Source organism: Octopus bimaculoides, chromosome 4 (assembly GCF_046866305.1).
Source record: "Octopus bimaculoides isolate indiv1 chromosome 4, ASM4686630v1, whole genome shotgun sequence".
Lineage (NCBI taxonomy): Eukaryota > Metazoa > Mollusca > Cephalopoda > Octopoda > Octopodidae > Octopus > Octopus bimaculoides.
This window is the reverse complement of record NC_142931.1, coordinates 131,832,877-131,857,137: the sequence shown is the minus strand read 5'-3', so window position 1 is coordinate 131,857,137 and position 24,261 is coordinate 131,832,877. Positions and strand designations below refer to the sequence as shown.

Here is a 24,261-nt window from a genome sequence, read left to right as displayed (position 1 = left end):
AAATTGAAAGCCGTTCCTAGATGCAATTCTTTAAAATATGTATTTAAAGATATTAAATTGTCTCGTTTTTTTTTTATTTTTGAAGGGGAAGCTTTCCTGAAGTTCTCACGAGTTACCAAAGAGCTCTCAGCTTTGATGAAAAATCTGGTATGTACCCAAATCTTTCCTTTGCTTTATTCTACTAACTGCTGCTGTTGTTGTTGTTGTTGCTGTTGTTGTTGTTTTTACTATTGCTGCTACTATTAATTCTCCTTCATTACTTACTGGAACCCTCGTCATCATAACCGACAGAGTGCCACAACATTACCTGTATGACTCCCTTATTTTGAAGACAGTACTAAGCAATCTACAGGCGATTGGACTGCTATTTCTAGCATATTGTGCAACCATGTAAAGGTTCTCCCTCTCAGTTGGTTTGTACATTAAGCAACTGCATAGAGGCTTATGTAGTTACTTGATGTTATTGTTGTTACTGTTGAAGCTTTCTAATAATGTCTCTCTCTTTCTCTAAACCAGATACAAAGCCTGAACAACATCCTGTTGTTTCCTCTTGATACATTCCTGAAGGGAGAGTTGAAAGGAGTGAAAGGGGACCTGAAGAAACCATTTGATAAAGCTACAAAGGAGTACGAGACAAAATTGTGAGTACCACTTTTATCCTTCCCTCCTCCTACCCTACATCAACACAACACAGTCACTACTTTCTACCCAACATCAAAACTTCATTTCCACCCCTATCTACCCTACCTCATCAGAACACTACCATCATTGTCTACCTTACCTCAACATTACACAGTTACCGCCATCTACCATACTTCAATACTATATTGCCAATTATATCTACCATTTCTTTTCACTACACAGTGACTACTATCTACCTTACCTCAACACTTCGTGTCCACCTGTATCTACCCTACTTCAACACTACACAGCAATTACTATCCTACCTGAACAGGGCCACTGTCTACCCACCTCAGCACTAAATTTATACCTGTATCTTATTTCTTTATTACCCACAAGGGGCTAAACATAGAGGGGACAGACAAAGGGATTAAGTCGATTACATTGACCCCCCCCCCCCCCCCCAGTGCATAATTGGTACTTAATTTATCGACCCCGAAAGGATGAAAGGCAAAGTTGACCTTGGTGGAATTTGAACTCAGAATGTAAAGACAGACAAAATACCGCTAAGCATCTCGCCTGGTGTGATAACGTTTCTTATTTCTTTGCCTACATGAGGTCCAACATTCAAAAGATGTTCTTCACATGCTACTAGGTCCTCTCAAGCACAGCACATCACCAAAGGTCTCGGTCACCAGTCGTTGCCTCTGTGAGTTTCAAAATCGAAGGTCATGCTTCACCACCTTGTCTCATGTCTTCCTGGGTCTACATCTGCCACAGGTTCCCTCCACAGTTAGAGATCAGCACTTCTTTACACAGCTGTCCTCATCCATATGCAATATATATATATATATATATAGAGAGAGAGAGAGAGAGAGAGAGAAAGAGGGAGAGCTACACATGTGTGTGTGTGTGTGTGTGTGCATATGGCCTCTTTTAGTATGAGATAATTGGATTTGTTAACTGAAGATAATAAGTCATTAGCATGTGAAAACTGCCAACAATATCTATCAGATGAATGTTTAACCATCTGTTTAAAAGAAAGAAGATGAGCAATTAAGATATTTGTTAATTGAAGATTGATTAAGACTGGTTTGTTAGCTGCATACAAATGAACGGTTTCCATTTATGGCTAATAGTTTATTGAAAGAATTTGTTCATAGAAGATTTGTAAATGTGTTTCACAACCGTTCAATGTTTGTTTCAGTACAAAAATAGAAAAAGAAAAGAAACAGCAAGCTAAAGAAGTAGGAATGATTCGCTCTGAAGTGTCCGGCCCTGAGGTATGTATAAAGTATGGCACACCCCAAACGTGTGTGTGTGTGTGTGATCATCTTCATCATCATCACCATTTGACATCTGTTTTCGAGGAGGTGACAAGTTCAAAAGAAGCTATATGTCCAGCCACTTAAAATAAAGAACTCAATGTTAAGTCTGAGAGTCAATAAAATATATTTAATCTATAACCATTAGTCTGACAAAATACATTTTGTTTCAGCTACAGCTCTTCAGGAGCTAAAGAACAATATTTAAAGAAACCGTTTAGTCCTCGAAATATTGTTCCTGAAGAGCTATAAACAAAGCGAAAAATGTTTTGTTGGCTTAATGAACATGGATTATATATGTGTGTGTGTGTGTGTGTGTATGTATGTATGTATATATGTGTGTGTGTGTATATATGTATATATATGTATGTGTGTGTATGTATATATATATAATCATTTAACATCCATGTTCCATAGGTTGGACAAAAATGTTTTTCAGTGCCTACTGGAATCATAATCCAGACACCATAAATTGTGCAGACATGCTAAACACTAAGGCAATTGTCATTTTATTCATGCATTCATCCATCCATACATACATATTTTTTGTGTGTGTGTGTGTAATTGCACCCACAATTACGGAGAAAGAGAGAGAGAAAGGGAAAAGTGTAATGCATAAATGAAAATCAAAAGAATTCCTTTTTTTTTCTTTGTTGTAGATTGCAGAAGAGATGGAAAAAGAAAGAAAAATGTTTCAGTTACAAGCATGTGAAGTAAGTACCATTAATGACAGGAAGGGCATCTGACTGTAAAGCAATGCTTTAGTAATATTTATTCATCTGACCTTTACTACCACAGCAAAATAGACAATATAATGAACAAAATATCAGAATGAAAATTGTATTTTTACCATTCAGCTGGTCATTGTATTTCTTGACCATCCGACACTGACATCTGCAGATCAGCTGTCCTCTATTACAGGGGTTTTCAAACTGTGGTCCACGGACCACAGGGGGTCCGCAAGGACAAGACGGGGTCCGTGGACAGCAAATACTTTTTATGGGCAATTTGATTTTATATATGTTTTTTAATCGAAATCTTTTAATTGACAATAAACCTATTTTGTTAAATACTGTTAAATAAATAAATGTAAAAATATATGTTATTTTAAGCAAATATTTATGTATAAATTTCATAAGCGTTTATAAGGGGGTCTCTAAGGTAATGCCTGAAATATGAAGGGGTCCGCAAGTCAAAAAGTTTGAAAACCCCTGCTCTATTATAATGACCTTTGCTACTGGCATTTCAAGTTTACTAGGTCACTATGTAACTGACCACTAATAACTGATATCTACTTATAGCTAATGTATATGTGATAAACCCTTAAAGACAGAGCCCCAGCATGACCACAGTCCAACGACTGAAACAAGAAAGGGATCAAAAGATAGATAGTCCCCTAAAACATGGAACCCCTAGGCTAATCCCTGCTTTGATAGTGAAAGTGGGCTTAACTCTTTAGCATTTAATCCAGCCATACCTGGCCCAGATATTCTCCTGGTTTTATGTTAAAACTGAGCAGATCCAACATCTCACACCTACCCTACAATGTCATTCTAAAAATAAACAACCACATCATAGAAATTGTGAAACTATAAGAGAATGCATGATTAATTCAAAACAATGTGAATAAATAAGGTTTACATTTGACAAAGAAATCTGAATGTTAAAGAGTTAAAGTTGTATTTGTGTGGCCTATTCTATCCATATCAGGTACCGTAAGCATCTACATAAATCTTTGGCGTTGCTAGCTTTCCATACTTTCTGTGATTTTGGCATTGCTAGCTTTCCATACTTTCTGTTAGTCTCTCATTCGCAAACTTAAATCTTAACTATACATTAACTATATGAAGATATGATCTATTGGTGGTCAGTTATGTAGTGACTTTTTTTTAAAGACTGTTATTTTAGCAGATGAACGTTTAAAGTTGTCTAATTTCTTCTTCTGTTTGTTCGCAGTATCTAATAAAAGTCAATGAAATCCGCACAAAGAAAGGAGTCGATCTACTACAACATCTAGTTGAATACTACCAAGCTCAAACCACGTAAGTCTCAATTTCATTTACCATCCAGACCCGGCAAGCCAAGTGAGACCTAAATCCAAGGCGTCTGCCAGGGATGTAGCCAATCCACTTATGCGTACCTTCCTTCATTGGACACTAAACTCCGCTTGCGAAGACCTGTTGAGGCAAGTGAAATCGAAATTGAACTAAATTCGACGACTGGCACCCATGCCAACGTCGTCTCCTTCATTGCACACGAAACTCAGCTTGCGAAGACCTCTTGTGGCAAGCGAAATCGTGATGGCACCTGTGCCCAGGGTCGCCTTCCTGGCACATGTAAAGACATTCGAGTGAGATCGTTGCCAGTGCCATTGGACTGCCTCCTGTGCAGGTGGCACGTAAAATACACCATTTTGAGTGTGGCTGTTGCCAGTACCGCCTGACTGGCCTTCGTGCCGGTGGCGCGTAAAAGCACCCACTACAGTCTCAGAGTGGTTGGCATTAGGAAGGGCATCCAGCTGTAGAAACTCTGCTAAATCAGATTGGATCCTGGTGTAGCCATCTACTTCTCTAGTCCTCAGTCAAATCGTCCAACCCATACTAGCATGGAAAACGGACGTTAAACAATGATGATGATGATGATCTCTGACGGCATCAATTACACATCAACTCTCTCATATGTAACATTATATTCACACATTTAGTGACATTTCTTCTGGCTCTCTATGTTGTGAGTTCAAATGCCACCAAAGTCAGTTTTGCTGTTCATGCTTTCAGGGCCGATAATACAAGCACCAGTTGAGCACCGGGGTCAATACAAGCGACAAACTCCCTCCAACAAATTTTCAGACTTTGAGCCTACAGTAGAAAAACGAATTACTGTTGATAGTGAATATAAGTTGGTGAGTTAGTAGAATCGTTAGCACACCAGACAAAATGCTAAGCAGTATTTCTTTCGGCTTTACATGTTCAAAATACCTCCAATATCAACTTTGCCTTTCGTCCTTTCAAGGTTGATAAAATAAGTACCAGTTGAGCACTGGGTCAATGTAATTGACCGCTCCCTCCCAAACAATTTCAAGCCTTGTGCCTACAGCAGAAAAAATTATTATTATTATTATTATTGTTCAGTAGTTTTATTTTTATAACGTGCTTTCACTTCACTACCGAGCGCAGCTCTGTGTGCCTTGGGTATGTGCTGTGGTTTGCTGTGATGCTCTCATGGTTACTGTATTGAAAGTGTTTTACGTAGGATGTGTGTGGTGCCTAGTAGTGCTATTTTCTGTATGTTATATATACTTATAAGTCCCGGTGTTTTTGTTATGTATTTGTCTGAATATTTTTATTATTATTATTATTGGTGGTGGTGGTGGTGAATTGTTTTCACACTGGAAAAAAATCTGCCTTGTGCCTATAGTACAAAGAATTATATTCACACATTTATTACACCAATTCACTTAAACACACACATCTCTCTACGCACATATATCCACAGAAAATCTATTGTGGTTTTCTCATACCAAAGCCAAAACCTTGCTTTAATGTACTGAAAAACATCAACGTATTCACATTATGAATTGAACTTAACGATTATTCGCTGTATAAACTTTACCTTCTGAAAAGAACTTTCTTTATTTTTTCCTGATGTACTCCATCAATATAAACATTTTAACAATGAATAAAAATAAATTGTTGATTTTTAAAAGCTTAACTGTCTCTGACTTACTTTTTTTCATATCGCTAAAAAAAATGACGACTAAAACTATATAAAACCCCTAAAGCTGATTTTACCATTTCTAACATGTCTATTTCAGATTATTCCAAGATGGTATCAAAACCATCAACCATTTTAGCAGCTTTATTGATGGTTTAGTAGGTCAGCTCCGTAAAATTAAACAAAGGCAAGATGAGGAGCGGAAGCAACTAATTGAGCTGAGAGATGTCCTCAAGAATTCAATGTCATCTTTCAAAGAGGTATGTATTGGTGATGTTGTTTTCTTGTCTTCTGTATTTCCGTCATCTGTGTCGTAGTCTTTCTCATTAGTAGAACTGTGTCTTGCTATTGAAAGAAAGTAGAGTAAAAAATCTTTTATGAATAGGACCTAGATTGGTATTTATAGTTCCAACTCATTCACTGCTGTAATCTAATGCTGTACTTATAGGACTGTGTTCTACACTGGTAGGCCCTGTATGTGTATTGATAGGTTTTAGTTTTTTTACAGATAGGAATTATTCCTTTATCAATATGGCCTGGCCATTTTAAGACAACGAGGTGGCAGAATCATTGCATGCCAGACAAAATGCTTGGCAGCATTTGGTCACATCTTTACGTTCTGACTTTAAATTTCAGTGTCGAGTTTGCCTTTTATCCTTGTGGGGGTTGTTTAAATAAGTACCAGTCATGTACTGAGAGGGGTAGGGGGTCAGTGTAATTCACTAGCCCCCTCCCCCAAAATTTCAGGCCCTGTGGCTATAGTAGAAAGGATACATCCTAGCCATTTACTAATGGAAGCTTACTCCTTTATAGATGCAACCTAATACTTGACTGATGGGACATGAATAATGTTTGGTGAAGACATAATCGTTTTCTGAGAATGCTTAGTCATAGATTCATGTGGCCTAGTCATTTATTTATGGGAACCTCGTTTTTTTATTGATATGACCTAATCAATATGACATAATGGGATGTAGTTGTTTGCTAGTAGGGTCCAATCATTTATTAATAGTGCCTAATCACATACTAATGCTGACCTAGTCTTTTATTGATATGACCTAGCTGTTTACTGATGGGACACAGGTATTTACTGGTGAGGAGCTAATCATTTACTGATGGGCGTCTCAGTTACAAATAGTACCTAGACATTTGCTAATAGGGCCCAGTCGTTTACTGATATGTACCTGTACAACCTAAATAATCCTTTCTACTAAAAGTACAAGGTCTGAAATTTTGAGGAAGGGGACTAGTCAATTACATTGACCCCAATGTTCCACTGGTAGTTAATTTATCAACCCTGAAAGAATGAAAGGCAAAGTCAACCTTGACGGAATTTGAACTCAGAACGAAAAGACAGATGAAATGCCACTAAGCATTTTGCCTGGTGTGCAAATGATTCTGCCAGCTTGCTGTCTTCCTTATAGCATAATTAATAAAGAGAAATATTTAGAGCAAACTCATTTACAGAAGTTCACATATGTAGCTCTTGGACTCAGGCGTGTGGTATACAATGGGTTTATAAGAAACATATTCTTCTGTTGTAGAAGAAAAATAGAATTGGTAAGAACTGAAAGATTTGGTAGAAAAGTGGTTTTGATAGAAAAATAAGTTTGGTAAGAAAGAACATGTAAAATTGGTTTAAAAAAAAAAAATAGAATTAGCAAAAATTAACGATAAGACAGGTAGGTACCTGTTTGCCTGTATGGCAAAACAGATCTGCATGACTCCACAATTTGAATGGTGCTGGTGATCCTGGAATGAAGGATTTGAGATCAAATACTAACAATCATTTTTTTTTGGTGAGTGGGGCCTCACGTCAATGAGGAGAACTGGTGCATTGTACAGCCATCAAAAGGAAGGCCCCCAAAACAGAGCACATTCTCTTTTGATGACCCCCTGAAACCTGCTGGTATCTGGTATGCGGTGATTTCAATCAGCAGCACTCACACAAGCAAGTTGTTTGTAAGTCTCTAAGTTTGATACAAATAGAGAGCTGATAGAAAAGTGAGTTTTGTGGTAAGGTTAAGGTCAAGAAGAAACTATTAAGTCAAATTGACCCCCCCCCCCAAAAAAAAAAAATGGATAGAAATGAATAACTGACAGAAAATTAATTTGCATTAATTCTCAAAGCAGCCTAATCCTCAATTTGGTTTTACAATTGTTTAACCCTTCAGTATTTAAACTGGCTATATCAGGCCCTAATATTTTACCCATTTTATGTACAAACTGGCTAGATCAGGGCTCTCACACCTAACCTACAATGTCATTTTAAAAATAAAGTGACATCATCAGAATCTCAAAGTTACGAGATAACACGTGATTATATTCAAAATAATATGAATAAATAAATATTACATTTAACAGAATAATCTGAATGCTAAAGGGTTAAATGGAATCTAGATTACAGGTCAGTCTTTAGAACTTATACATGTGGTGTACCCATGATGGTCAGCTATTATAGTGGGGACAATCCCCTCTAGATTAAGCTAAGGTGGGTTTGGAAGTTTGAATTTTAAGTCAAAGAGTAACGAAGGTGAACAGGAATATATGCATTTGGTATTTCTTTTTCTTACACGTTATGAAGATCTTAAAGTTTTCAGTCTTTGTTTCAAATATGTGTGTTGTTTTTTGTACTTTTGTTAATTTGTGTAGAAGGAAAGGTTTTAATGTATGTATACACGTGTGTGTATACATATGTGGTTGTATGCATGTGCACATATACATACATACATGAGTGTACAGGTTTTAGCATATTTCTAGATATGTCTGTAAAAATATAGCTATGTAGATATATTCAATAACATGAGTATTTGAGTATGTGTTTGTGTGTGGTTATACGCACACACATATACATACAATGGGAAGACTTATTTAAGTGATTTGACCCAAGATGGAAAAAAAGGGGCACAATCAAGAAAGCAATGGAAGTGCATTGTGGCTAATGGTGTATAACAACTTTTGATAGTCTAGTTGATACAGTCACATTTGCATATATACATATTTGTTTTTTTTATAAGCGTTGAAATGTGTATTGTAAGATACAAATAAGATGATAGTTAATTTTCGAATGCAGAAGCGCCATGAGAACAGCAGAAATATTGGGTAAATTACTCTTACCAAGCAGAAAAATTTGTCAACAGACAGCCATGGGACCCAAACCCACATCCTTCAAAAACTCCAACTGAGTGCTTTACCATTAAGCTAAACTGCCTGCTGACAAATTAATCTGCAATTTTAGACGCTGTGTGTGTGTGTGTGTTTGAAAGAGAGAGAGAATGGCACATTTGTAAATAAGTTAGGATGTGATGTACTGAATGTCATAAACAAAAACATATTGAGATCTCCTTCCTAGGTGTTGAAAGTAAACAAAAACCTAGTGGCAGTTGTTTGCAAACCTCAAAGATAATGGGAGATAATTAATTTTGAGAAATAGATTTTTAATTTCTTGAAATTAAGAGAAAGTAAGTCTGATCTTTGAAAACAAGCAAGAGAGACAAGTATAAACATGTTTCAATCTATTAGACATCACCAGCTTAGTTTAGCCTACTCAAGCTTTCCCCGATCAGTTGTCAAATATTTTTACATATAGAAAACAATTAGGATTAATTTTTGGTCATTTGTGTGTGTATATATGTATATAAGTATATATATGTATGTTTGTCTGATGTTTCTGAAAGTATAGGCCACTAATCTTGATGGTTTTCTCTCTTCAAGCATGCTCATCACAGACTCTCAGGAGGGAGTTGGATAGTAGGTTTTTCTCTTCCACTACTGCTGTTGTTGTTGTTGTTGGTGTTGTTGTTTTTGTTGTTGCTCTTGTTGTTTGTTTGTTTGTTTTTGTTTAAGGGGTTTTTTTTCCCATTTATTTTCTGGCATGGCTTGCATGTGGATGCAGCATTTCTTATTTTCCTGGTCTTCTCTCCTGCAATATGTTATATTTCCTACTATATATTCTATTGTACAGAATGGGCCATAAGTCACATACAACTTTAAAAAAACGAAAAATCAATATTTTTTCTTATAAGCATTAATGTTTCTCTAATAAACATTAATCTATTTCTAATACCTGTGGAACCCATTTTGAATGCTTGTGGGACTCATTGCCTACCTTGTATATATTTCACTGTATCTTATTTGTGTCTTATATCCTATATTTCTTATTATATCACATATTGTATAACACTATTCTATTTATAAAATATATCATAATGCAAATTAACTGCAACCCCGATTCTATTCCCTTTCACCTATAACCTTTTGCTATTTCTATTCCATATGGCTGAGTATCTCATAGAATTTTATATAGATGAACAATCAGCAGTTATAGAGCTATGATAGTAAGACAGTTGGAAAGCTGGATGGATGGATGGATTGATGGGTGTGTAGATGGATGGATGACTGGCTTGACCATCAGATAGGCAATGAGACAACTGGATAAAGTGAGAGACAATTGGATGAAAGACTTAGTCAAACGAAGAAGAAGCTTGATAGATAAATAATTAGATGGACAGGTTGTGAGCTTGACAGATTCATAAGTAGAAAGATAGATAGACAAGTAGCAAAGGAGAAAAGCTTCCTAAATTTCATTCGGTTAAATATTAAATAGAGTTATGTTGAGGAGTATGTCTGCCCTTTTGTGACAACTCCAGGCATTGCTCTGTGGTCAGTAGCTTTCAGAGATGTGACTATAGCTACCAAAGATCATTTTTACTTCCTCAAGCATCATGTTACTATTTAATTTTTGATTAATTGTAGTCGTGGAAGTTTTCTCTCTTGCCCTTTTTGAGAATAATTTTCATTAACTATATAGCAGCAGACATGGCTGTGTAATTGAGAAGTTTTTTCTGTTGGTATAGCTCTGAGCATCATTGAGACCAACAAGAACTTGACTGTCTACCAGAACTAGCAAGTAAAAATAAACAATAAAACTCCTATAGCTGTCAACAGCTGAGATTTTTCACACTACATTATTCTTTTTATGACTAAATTGACTTGGCCAAAGTGTATCCAGTAGACTTGATCACAGGTAAAGCATTCCTTATAAGTCCTGTATTTGTCCTGCTGAAGTATCAGAGAAGAGCATTCATCCAAATAATGCTATTATTGTATGAGGTTCTTTAACTCAAGAACCCATAATCAACTTGTTAGCCAAGCTTTCACATCAAACTCTTATCCCATGTAAACAGTACAGATCACATGACTATCAGTTTGAGTCACATGACACAGCAAGTATGTCAAACTTGCACTACTTAAACCTTTTGTTACTGTATTTATTTTGAGATGCTCTGTATTTCTTTCAATTACTTTAAATATAACAAAGAATTTAGTAAAATAACTTAGTTATCATTCAGCTAGTGTTAGGAACATAAATTGTGACTAAGGTTTAGTGGAAGATTTTAATTCAAAACTTATGAAAACAAGACATTTGTACTACAGAGCCAGAGCCGGTTTCAGCCGGATTGGTAACGAAAGGGTTAAGCAGCATGAATATTATATCTCTCTCTTCTTTTTATATTGCTTTTCTTTTTTTCATATCTGGTATATTCTTGTTTTAATACTTTTGGTTTGGGGTTTGGAAGAGTTTTCAGACTCATGTGTTGTTCTTAAATTCAGCTGCACTTGTGAAAAAGCCAGTTGCATTTGTACTCTACTGCTTCAAACAGTCCTCAAAATCCTGCAAAGGGAATGGTGACCCAATTCCTCATAGCATCATGTGCAATTTGCATATTTTTGTAAAAAGACTGACTTCCCTTCAAAAGTTTGGATACAGAAATTTGCTAAGAGATATATTCCCAGCAGACTTAAGATATCTTCAACTAAAATTCTGTTTCTATTTTTCTCTCTGCTCACAATTTCTCTTTTTCCTCTTTTTTCCCCTTCTTTTTAAACAAACAAAATTATAAGTTATAGAATGCATCTAAGTGGATGTATATAAGCCAACAAATTTTTATAATATCTATACTAAGTATATATAAACCAATAATATATATGTAAACCAATAATAGATATTGAAGGTCCCTGGCTGAGTATATATAAAATTAGCAGGTTTATATAATGTCTTTGACAGGGTGTATATAAACCAATTATAGATATATAATGTTTTACTCCTCAAGTTTTTCAAAATTATCTTCAAGTTTGCAAAACTATTTTAGTGTAATCACATGTATCTTCTCACTAAATTAAATATATGTGCAACTCCTCAACACATCTTAAATTTTCTAAATTATCTATTTATTCATTCATTTATTTTCCTGTTTCTTTGTCTAAGTCTATGTCTATCTCAATAACTGTCTGCCGATCTATTTATCTATCTACTTATTTACCAACTGACTCATTCAAACTATCCCCTCACCCATCCATCAATACATTCATTCATCCATTTCTACATCTATATATTTGTCTGTCTTTCTGTCTATTGGTCTGTCTCTCTGTCCACCTTCAAACCTATCTATCTATCTATCTATCATTTTTCTTTGTTTCTTTCCTCTTTCCTACCTTCCTATCTCTCTATCTATTTCACTAACTATCCGCTCAACACTAGTTTTATATCATCAGTTTTGGGCAATTTGATGCTGTAAATGTAACAAGAGTTGGTTCAGATTGTTTTAACAAGGTTAACATAACCATGTTACTGAACAAGATGGGTTTACAATTGGGTTTTTTTTTTAATTTTTGTTGTTGTTGTTGTTGTTGTTGCAGTGTTGGCTGTGTTGGTGGTGTTGATTTTTGTTGAATGTTTTTTTTTTTTGCAGTGATTTAGAACAGGATGTAAAGGCTAAAGGCAGTTGTTACAATGTCTATGTCCATGTTTATTTTCTATATTTGCATAGGCACTTTATGTCCTGTGTGTGTGTGTGTGTGTGTGTGTGTGTGTGTGTGTGTGTGTGTGTGTGTGTGTGTGTGTGTGTGCGTGCGTGCATGTGTGTGTGTGCATGAATGTGTGTGAGTGAGTGCATATGTGCTTGCATGTTTGTGAGTGAGTGCATGTATGTTTGTGTGTATGCATGCCTTTGTGTGTGTGCATATGTGTTTGTGTGCATGTGTGTGTGCATGTGTTTGTGTGTGGGCATATGTGTTTGCATATGTTTTTTGAGTGTGCATATGTGTATGCTTGATTTGCATGTGTGTGTGTGTGTGTATGTATGCTTGATTTGCATGTGTGTGCATGTATATTTGCGTGTGTTTGCATTTATGCATGTGTGTTTGTGAGTATGCATTTGTATTTTTATATGTGCATATATGTTTGTATGTGAGCATGTATGTGCATATGTGTATAATATTGAAAGTGTAATATATGTAGGACATATTCTATAAGATGTGAAGGTGCATGGCTCAGTGGTTGGAGCATCGGGTTTACAATTGTGAGGTTGTGAATTCAATTCTCACACCAGGCTATGTGTTGTGGTCTTGTGCAAGACACTGTATTTCATGTTGTTCCAGTTCACTTAGCTGTAGAAATTAATTGCAACGCTGCTGATGCCAAGCTGTATCGGCTTTTGCCTTTCCCTTGGCGGTGTGAAGAAGAGAGGCTGGTATGCATGGGCGACTGCTGGTCTTCCACAAACAACCTTGCCCGGACTTGTACCTCGAAGGGGAACTTTCTAGGTGCAATTCCATGGTCATTTGTGACCAAAGGGGGTCTTGACCCCCATCCTATGTGATGAAAACAAGGTATCACACAAACAGTTGATTGATATTGGTTATTGTCATATAAAGGGGGATCCCTACCAGCTAGGAAGTATAACCCCAGATATAGAAAGTGAATGCAAGTATTCAATCAATGCTAGAAGAGAAGACCAATAAAGCTCAGTTCCTGATGTGTAACAGGTTGGTGCCTCCTGGAGCTTCAGATACTAATTCTAATGACTTACCTTCATATACAAAAACTCCATCAGCCATAACACATTGTTGCTGTTTGTTTACTTTGTGCTTATTTTTCCTTTCTTTATGCAAGTTATCATCATCGTCATCATCATTAAGGTGGTGAGCTGGCAAAATTGTTTCTGTGCTGGGCAAAATGCATAGCTGCATTTTGTCCATTTTTATGTTCTGAGTTCAAATTCTACCTAGATTGACCTTGCCTTTCATCCTTTCAAGGTCAATAAAATAAGTACCAGTTGAACACTGGGGCCAATTACATCAATCCCAGTGTTCAACTTGTGTCTATAGTAGAAAGGATTATTATTATTATTAAGGTTGCAAGCTGGCAGAATCATTAGCATGCTGGGCATATCATCTGTCTTTATGTTCATATAACTTGTCTTTATGCAGCATATTGTCTGTCTTTATGTTCTGAGTTCAAATTCCACCGAGGTTGACTTTGCCTTTCATCCTTTCAAGGTCAATGTAATTGACCAACATTTCATGTCTTGTCCCTATAGCAGAAAGGCACCTTCCCCAAAATTTCATGTCTTGTCCCTATAGCAGAAAGGCACCTAGCACCTGGAATGTTGTCAGGTGCTCACCACTCTCTATCAGTTAGGGAATGTTGTTGGTGGAAGTTCTACATTAGCAATATATAGGAATCTAGTGGTAGATAAAAGTAATGACCTTCTTGGAGAAATTCTCAGTGTCAATGAGGCCAAAATATCTGGACTTTCAGAGGACTTTCAGGCTGGGAGCTACCATGATTAACTTCATAACACCCTGAAATCCCTGGCTTGGCAATGCTAATTAGGAGCACCACCAGTTTGAGATAAACTCTACAAGCACAGAAGTGGTGCTATGTGGAGCTGCCTGAGATGCAAAACCATATTGCATAAACCATAAAGTGACAAAACCACATTGCATGCATTTGTATGGTGTCCAATCATTGTTGACATGTGGAGTTATGTCAAACAGCTTTTGTTGCATGTGGGACAATCTGACTACTAGCCAAATCCTACATGAGGAACACCCCGACACTTACTTTTAATAAGACAGGGTTGGCGATGTTCCTCTGTTTAGTGGTTATGGTGAAAGAGCTTGTCTAGTGGATGAGCCTGAGAGGATTAAGAAAGGACACTTTTCCCTTCAGTCAAGCCCTCATTGACCTTTTAAGTTCCACTCGGTGATGGAAGTGCTCTCTTCCGGTGAATTTTCCAAAAGGTGGGCAACTGTGGCCAAAATGATTAGGGTGAATGAGCCCTCTAAGCATGTGCCTATAGATTGGAGAACAACAGTTGGGGGAAGGTTTGTGCATTTCATGATCAGGGTAATCCTGGATTTGTGGGGATTCCTTGATTGGCCACCATTGGATTGGCTCTCCTGTATCAAGAAAAACATCATTATACACATGTTCACATATTTTGTATACTGTGTATACTTTAATCTCATTCCATCATCTTTTTCTTGTCTTTTATATAAACCCCTACACAAATTGTAGACTGTCCCTGTGATGCCCCCCCCCTCATCTTTGCCCCTGTGACAAATAAAAGAAATCATCATCCTCATCATCATCATTTCAATACTACTTTTACTGCTATATTTTTGGAGCTTAATCTTCTAATCCCAAATCTAATACTTAAAGTCTTATCTGGTGGTTTTGAATGGCTTGTTTGGATACCATCAAAGATTAGATTTCACAATGGCACTGTTTGGATACTGCAAAAGCATATTTGGAATTCACAATGGATGTTACAAAGGGCTGTATTTGAATGTTGCAGATGGCTTGTTTGAACGTTACAAAGGCTTGTTTGTATGTTATAAAGGCTTGTTTTGATGCTGTGAAGGAATGTTTTGCATACCCTAAACAACTATTTGGATGCTTCAAAGGCTTATTTTGATGTTATGATGGGCTGTTTGAATGTTTGTTTTCTGGGGGTTTTTTTGTGAATGCTATAACAATCAAGTTATACTTCTGACATGTATGGTGTTATACTGCCCCCATGCTGGCTTATGGATTGATGTGAGATAGTCGTATTTATGGTAAAACTGATGTATGGATAGAAGTGACCTAGTGCTGTACAGTAGGCTGCCAGCATAGGAAGAGATGGAAGATGTTGTTTGAAGACTATGTAATAAAGAAAAAATGTTGGAATGACAGAAATAGTGAGAAATGTGATGACAACAATAAAAACATGACAGTAGTGGTGGTGCTGGTGATGATGGTGATAATGATGATGATAATAATAACAATGATGACGATGATGATTAAGATGATGATGACAATAATAGAGATGATGATGACAAGACAGCAGTGATGACAACAATGATGATTATGATAATGATGGTGGTGGTGGTGGTGATAATTATGGCAAATGGTGAGTGGCTAAAGGGAACTGGCTAAGACAAACTTTGAGTTTCAATTAAGTGTTGTTGTTGTTGTTGTTGTTGTTGTTGTTGTTAATTATTTTTGCAGCTTCAATTAATTCATTAATTGTTGTTCATGTTTCTGCGGCTTTTCAAGTTGTTGTTTTTTTTTGTTTATTTCTGTTTTCCAATACTTAATCCATTTTCCTTTAAATTACAAAAAAAATGATAATTTTTTTTCCAATCTTCCAAGTGTTCTTTGATTATCCATCCATACTTTTCCAGCCAATTTTCAATCAAACTCTGTATTTTTCATGTCACTGTTTGTTCTTTACTTTCTGATTATTAACTTTCAGCATCGCATTTTATCGTAGTCCATGACATAACCTATTGTCTGTGTGTAAATAAACATAGACACAGGCATGGCTGTGTGGTTAACAAGCTCACTTTGCAACCATGTGGTTTTGGGTTCAATCCCACTGTGCAAGTATCTTCTACTACATCCCCAGGCTGACCAATGCCTTGTGAGCAAATTTTTAAGACGGACACTGTGTGGAAACTCATAATATATATATATATATATATATATATATATATATATATATAGCAGGAGTGGCTATGTGGTAGGTAGCTTGCTTACCAACCACATGGTTCTGGGCTCAGTCCCACTGCGTGGCACCTTGGACAAGTGTCTTCTACTATAGCCTCGGGCCGACCAAAGCCTTGTGAGTGGATTTGGTAGATGGAAACTGAAAGAAGCCCGTCGTATATATGTATATGTATATATATATGTGTGTGTGTCTGTGTTTGTCCCCCCCCCCAACATCGCTTGACAACCGATGCTGGTGTGTTTACGTCCCCATAACTTAGCAGTTTGGCAAAAGAGACCAATAGAATAAGTACTAGGCTTACAAAGAATAAGTCCAGGGGTCGATTTGCTCGACTAAAGGTGGTGCTCCAGCATGTCCGCAGTCAAATGACTGAAAGAAGTAAAAGAGTATATATATATATATATATATATAAAGTGTTGCACAGTGGGATTGAACCTGAAACCCCATGGTTGCAAAGTGAGCATCTTAACCACACAGCCATGCTTCTTCATATTTTTTGTATTCAAATCTCATGAAGGTTGACTCTCATTTTATCTCCACTGAGTAATTCAAAGCATCAGAAAAAAATGACTTGCAGTATTTCTTCTTTACATTCTGTGTTCAAATCCCACCAAGTTCCTTTAAATCCCTCATGGGGTTACTAAAGAAGACAAAAATTACTAGTCAAGTACTATGTCTGATATAATTAACTATTCTACCTCACTCTTGCAAACTTTCAGGTCTTGTGCCTTCATTAAAATCAATTATAATTAAAGGAAGCAGTAGGTGACGAGTTGACAGGATTATTATAATTCTGGGGGAAATGCTTGGAGGCATTTCATCTATCTTTACGTTCTGAGTTCAGATTCCACTGAGGTCAACTTTGCCTTTCATCCTTTTGTGGTTGATAAATTAAGTACCAGTGAAACGCTGGGGTCGATGTAATGTCAGGCTTTGTACCTTTAGTAGAAAGGATTATCAAAGAAAGCAGTGAATTGGCAAAATTGTTAGCACATCAGGCAAAATGCTTTTGGCTCTCTACGTTCTGAGTTCAAATTCTGTCATGGTCACCTTTGCCTTCCATCCTTTCAGGATCAAGGAAATAAAGTACCAGTTGCACATTTGGATTGATGTGATCAACTAGCCCCCCCCCCCCCCCAATAAAAAATTGATGGCCTTGTGCCAAAATCTGGAACCATTAATGAAGAAGAGGGGGGGGAGTGATGAAATCAATTGAGCACTCGACTAATTAACTTTGTTGCATTTAATTATAAGTAAATGTGTTCTGAGTTTGAATCCTGATGAGTCTGATTTTATCTTTCCATCTCCTAAGTATTTAGGGTCAATTAAGTTTACTTCCAACATCTACCCAGCAGCTACCTACCCCTCAGCATCTCACCGCCTTGCAACCCCACCCTTCACAACCCTCATCCCTCACAATCCCCTTCCTGTTACAGCCCCCTACCCCCCTCATGTTTTCACCTTCTTTTCACCCACTCACCTCATCCTGCACATCCCCCAACAGTCCCCAACCCCCTCTCTCCCACCTCTCACAGCCCCACTCCACCCACCCCTCACATCCCCACCTCCTCTCACACCCTTACTCCCCCCACGAACCCCACCCCACTCCATGCAACTACCACTTCTAACAACCTGCTTCACACATTCCTCAAATAACTCCCACCCCTTCAGAACCCCACCTGTCCCTCACAATCCCAACACTTCACAACCCCATCCACTCACACATCACACCTCCCACAAGCACCCTCATCCCTACAAAACTCCAATACAAAAAAAACAAAAAAACTGGCCCTTATACCACAGTTAAACATCATTGCTATTTCGATATACAATATATCATATATATATATATGTGTGTATATGTTTATGTGTGCTTTTCATTGTGTTAACCAGCCTTCGTCATGCAGTTCAGTGTCAGGATACAGCCTTCACCAACTTCAGGGCAACAAAAGCCATGGTAGTCAGAAAACGGGTTACCTGCTGAAAAAGAGTGAGGGGCGAATGAGAAGAGTGTGGCAGAAGAGAAGGTGTAACATCAAAGATGGAACTATGTCCATCAGTCATCAAGATGTAAGTACTACTACTACTACTACTACTACTACTATTATTATTACTACTACTACTACTACTACTACTACTACTACTACTACTACTACTGCTGCTGCTGCTGCTGCTATTTATTCATTTATTTAATCATTCTGCATGTTAGAACTTCAGGATTTTCTGGAGACAAGTGAAAGGAGAGAGTCTTTGTGTGTGTTTAGGAAGTAATTAATTTATAATTGTTTATTATCAGTTAGGTGAAGGTGCATGGCTGAGTGGTTAGAGCATCGGGGCTCACAGTCATAAGGTAGTGAGTTCAGTTCCCGGACCGAAGTGTGTGTTGTGTTCTTGAGCAAGACACTTTATTTCACATTGCTCCAGTTCACTCAGCTTTAGAAATGAGTTGCGATGTCACTCATGCCAAGTTGTATCGGCCTTTGCCTTTCCCTTGGATAACATCGGTGGTGTGGAGAGGGGAGGCTGGTATGCATGGGTGACTGCTGGTCTTCCATAAACAACCCTGCCTGGACTTGTGCCTTGGAGGATAACTTTCTAGGTGCAATCCCATGGTCAGTCATGACCAAAGGGGCTTTTACTTTTACCTTTATTATCAGTTATTACAGTCTGGTCCCAGGTCAAAGAATGACATTTGACTATTATTTCTAGCAGGCTGAATGACCATGTAGAAGCTCCTTCATTGGTTTTTATTTCTAGTAATCATGCATCAATGATAACTTTCCATCAATTGCTGGAACTCATTTATGGCTGAAAAAAATTGAGTGCAACATGAAATGGAGTGTTATACTCAAGAATATTATGTGCCACTCAATCTGGGAATCAAAGCCCTGGTTTTCTATAGCACTAAATTTACTGAAATTACAACATTCCCCATGAACAGGATGTTGGTGTCCCAGATATTCCTGGAACTCGTTTAGGGTTGAGTAAACTGAACAACTTGAAATGAAGTGTTTTGTTCAAGAACACCACGGACTACCCGATCTGGGATTTGAAACCATTGTCTTATGATTGTGAGTGTAACACTTTTACCACTAGGCCATGTGGAAGGTGGTCAGATCATGGAGTGATTTGATATTGACTAAAAGATGGCTTTTCATTATTGTTGTTTAATAAAAGTATCAGTTATGTATTGGTGTTGATTCAATCAATAATGTACTTCCTGAGGATATGTAAAGCTTTGGATGAATGTGAGGAAACATTATTGTTGTTATTGAGTTTCTATTTATTGATGTTATTCTTGTATTTCAGGAAAGTAAAGACCCTGTAAAATTGAATCTGCTCACCTGCCAAGTAAAAGTAAGTATTTATTCTCTCTCTCTCTATCTCTCTCTCTCTCTCTCTCTCTCTCTCTCTCTCTCACACAAACACACACACACACACACACACCTCTTCAGAAGCAGTTAACTGAGTAGCGTATTTCTAATTACTGTGAAACGTTCACCCTTTAACATTCAAACTGGTCATATCCGGCCTAAATATTCTACCTGTTTTGTATTCAAAGTGACCAGATCTGGCCTTTCACAACTGCCCTGAAATGTCATTCTAAAAATAAACAATCACATCATTGAAATCTGAAAGCTATGAGATAATGCATGATTAATTCAAAACAATTTGAAAGATTAGGCATTACTTTTGACTGAGTAATCTGAACACTAAAGGGTTAAGTTACGCAATTCTGAGTCAATCTGTTTGTAACAAATAAATATAAATTTTATGTTGTGTGTTTGTACACCCATCTATCTACCTGTCTGTGAGTGAGTATCTGTGTGTGTGTTTTCCTTGCAAGGCTGCCTGGCTATGATGACTTACAAACATAAATATATTTATATGGACTAACTTGGTTGAAATAAATAAAATTTAATTAAGAAAATCAATCTGATAATTTTATTTTTATATATTTTTAATGTTTTCCCCTTCACAAAATTATTAACAATGTCAATAAAACAGATTGGTTTTACTGGACATTTTCTCATGATGTTTGCTTTCTTTTATTTTCAGTTAGTACCAGATGATCCTGGCAAGAAATATTTTGATTTGATATCTAGTTCAAGTAAGTTTTCTGTTTTGCTCTTTTCCATTCATCAATGTAACCCTTACTTAATTTAAACAGAATTGAGCTAGGAGAAATAACTCTGAGTGGCCAGTTCTGATTCTTGAACCTTGAGATTATCTCCCCTTCTTAAGCAGAGTTGGTCTTAATTTCCATTTGGTAATTATGGCACATCCTCTAGAGGTGGAGATAATTTTAATAAATCAAGAATTAATGTTGTATGGTATTTGATATACCTGTATTTTCCTATGTTGTTCAAATACATACAATTGGCCACTTCGAGCAGTTTTTGTTTAAATTATGCAAATTACCCAGACTATAAAATGTATTCTACTCTGTTTTGTATAAGTCTAAGTTGCTTGACTTCTGGAGATAAGGTTAAACAATTGTTGTTCTGATGATGTTTATCAAACCAGAAACATACGTCCACAAAGAGGATAGTTGTTGTTGATGATGATGATGAAAACTATTGCTCATCAAAAGTGGAAACATCTTTGTTCTCTGTAAGTCTCTCGTTCATTTTATATTTGTCAAAGTTTATCCAATACACTGTTGTTGTATTTTTCAGAAAATCGAACTTACCATTTCCAAGCAGATGATGAGAAAGAAATGGAAGAGTGAGTTCTACCTTACTAATTTGCTTCACATCAAAACTTTACAAAACAATAGGGTCTTTCTTTAGAGTAGAGTAAAGCAAGTCCTTAATTTCAGTGCATATATTTTTTTGATTTAAAAAAGAAAAAATTACAAGTGCAGGAGGAAATGGATGTTTGAGAAGTTTGAAGTTTGCTTCCCAAGCCTGTAATCTTGAGTTCAGTTCCAGTGCACAGTTCCTTGGGCAAAGGCCTTCTACTATAGCCCTGGGCCAACCAAACCCTTGTGATTGGATTTGGTGAATGGAAACTGAAAGAAGCCTGTCATTATGTGTGTGTATATATATATATACGTACACACATACATGTGATGTACTTCCACACAATTTCTAGTTGGCCCAGGGTATAGTAAAGGGCATTTTCCCAAAGTGCTGCACAATGAGACTGAACCTGGAACCATGTGGCTGCAAAGCAAGGTTCTTAACGACACAACCATTCCAAATCTACTTCTGAAGATCTCATCATACAGTTTATTTCTAAGTTTAATACTGAATTTATGAGAGAAGTTTAACACTAATATTTCATGATTAACTTTAATATTTAGCACTTATGAGGGGGTGCTGAAAAGATTCAGACACTTATTGCAGTGGTCCTTCGGTTTTTCTAAACCCTGTAAAAGAACTCGGAAGCTTAAACCTCCAACCAGGCCTTTCACAATACCCTTAAAGCCAGGAACTTTTCAGCACCCCCTTGTCTGTTATTTAATATTTTGCACTCATGTTATTTAAATATCCTCAAAACCATGTCAAAGATACAGAATAAAATATTGTACCACTGGTGGTGCATCTGTACCATCGGTGATGCATATGGCAATTGTGTGAAGTTTGCTATGATCCACTGGGGATACATGTGGTGGTTAACGTACCAATTTCAAAATTTGAAACTAAGATTATCAGATTTACCATTATGGTTGCCCAATAAGTTTTATTGTAAAAGTTTCTATGAAGTTCATCATCTGACATGTATTCTGCCGTTACAGATGGATCTCGGTACTAAACAATGCCAAGGAGGAAGTGTTACTGAAAGCATTCCAAGACAACAGCAATTCCACCTCAATAAATCAGAGTGTCCGTGAACTGACATGTAGCATCATTGAACGAGTGAAGCAGTTGCCTGGCAACAAGACATGCTGCGATTGTGGAGCACCAGGTATTTTCTCTTTTTTTTTTTTTTTTTTTTCAAAGTTTCTTGATGTGGTTTCCTGGGCAACATTAGCTTGCTGTCATCACTATAATCAAACTTATTATTGTTGTAATAACTGCTGTCGTCATCATCATCATCATCGCCATCATCATCATCATCGCCATCATCATCATCATCGCCATCATCATCATCATCGTCATCATCATCATTGCCATCATCATCATAATTATCGTCATTACCTTCTTCATCATCATCATCATTACCACCACCACCACCACCACATTGCCATTGCTACTTTACCACCAACATGCCCCTCCCACAATCATTACCACCATCAGCACCACCGTCACTATGACCCAAACACCACTACTACAATCACTACCTCTGCTACCGCCCTTAACACTACCATCAGTGATCAGTTTCACCACCACCACCACCATCACCACCACCACCACCACCACCACCACCACTTACAATACCATATCTACCTATTTCTTTCTTTGCAGATCCAGAGTGGTTGTCCACCAACTTGGGTATCTTGATCTGTCTGGAGTGCTGTGGTATTCATCGTGAGGTTGGTGTCCACATCAGTAGGACACAAAGTATTGTCATAGATGAACTTGGTACATCCCAGCTGCTGGTATGTACCTCTTTGCTGTCACGTATTTCTCTCAGGTACCTCAAGTTATTGGTTATAGCAAGCTATGGCATTTTCCTGTATCTTCTTTTATTTGTTTTGGTCATTGGGTGGCACCCCTTGTTGGGGTACTGCTTGAAAGGGTTTTAGTTTGTTAAACAAATTGTCCCCAGTGCTTATGTTCTGTTTTTTAAAAGTCTCATAATTATTTTATCAGTCCTTTTGGTCAAACTGCTTCATTACAGGAACATAAACAAATCAACATTGGTTGTAAAGAGGTGCAGTGGGGAACAAACACAAGATACAAGCACACACACACACACACACACACACACATGCATATATATATATATATATATATATATATATATATATATATATATATATATTAGAAAAAATAATAAGGTACTCAGATATCTGGATGGTTGTACATTTACAGATTTTTATTAAAATGTTTCTTTTAAAAAGAGACAAATCTTCTCAAGAAAAATTAAACCTGGAGAATCTACTAGAATAGATGCAAGCGCTAATTTATAAAAACATGTGACATATTAATAAAAATCTGTAAATGTACAACCATCCAGATATCTGAGTACCTTATTATTTTTTCTAATATATAATTCCTGTACATCACCTCCAAACCTTCTAGTCATCATCATCATTTAACGTCCGCTTTCCATGCTAGCATGGGTTGGACGATTTGACTGAGAACTGGTGAACCAGATGGCTACACCAGGCTCCAATCTGATTTGGCAGAGTTTCTACAGCTGGATGCCCTTCCTAACGCCACCCACTCCGAGAGTGTAGTGGGTGCTTTTACGTGCCACCATATATATATATATATATATATATATATATATGGCCCCACACATGCCAACATGGAACATGGGTGTTAGATAATGATTCTGAGTTCAAATACCATAAGGTCAGCTTTGCTCTTCATCCTTTTGAAGAGACTGTAAATAAAGCAGCAGTCCTACACGCTGGTTGAAGGTTGATTCCTCCTCTCTCTCTCCCTCTCTAAAATATTGTATTCATACACACACAAAATATATATATATATGTATATATATAAAGCAAATAAGTAACAAGGATGTCCAGCTATTAGTGCATCACAGCCGTTTCAAGCAGCTCCATTTAATCAATCAATGCAAACATTACATCAATTTGAAATACACCGGTGTATTTCAAATTGATGTAATGTTTGCATTGATTG

General features: G+C 37.0%; 1 protein-coding gene across 7 annotated transcripts in view; it reads left to right on the top strand.

Annotated features, from left to right (window-relative positions):
* LOC106882879 (arf-GAP with SH3 domain, ANK repeat and PH domain-containing protein 2) overlaps positions 1-24,261 on the top strand; it is a 255,065-nt gene that overhangs the window by 166,339 nt on the left and 64,465 nt on the right. For 5 of the 7 annotated variants that reach the window (XM_089351484.1, XM_089351482.1, XM_089351479.1 and 2 more), the window contains exons 4-16: positions 86-147; positions 517-641; positions 1,829-1,904; positions 2,606-2,659; positions 3,903-3,988; positions 5,761-5,920; positions 9,375-9,410; positions 18,395-18,571; positions 19,811-19,858; positions 20,561-20,612; positions 21,181-21,229; positions 22,245-22,414; positions 22,915-23,048. In XM_089351484.1, the coding sequence (XP_089207610.1) occupies positions 86-147; positions 517-641; positions 1,829-1,904; positions 2,606-2,659; positions 3,903-3,988; positions 5,761-5,920; positions 9,375-9,410; positions 18,395-18,571; positions 19,811-19,858; positions 20,561-20,612; positions 21,181-21,229; positions 22,245-22,414; positions 22,915-23,048 (1,229 nt within the window). The remainder of the gene's footprint in view (positions 1-85; positions 148-516; positions 642-1,828; positions 1,905-2,605; positions 2,660-3,902; positions 3,989-5,760; positions 5,921-9,374; positions 9,411-18,394; positions 18,572-19,810; positions 19,859-20,560; positions 20,613-21,180; positions 21,230-22,244; positions 22,415-22,914; positions 23,049-24,261) is intronic. The other 2 variants (XM_089351483.1, XM_089351481.1) reach the window with 1 other exon arrangement.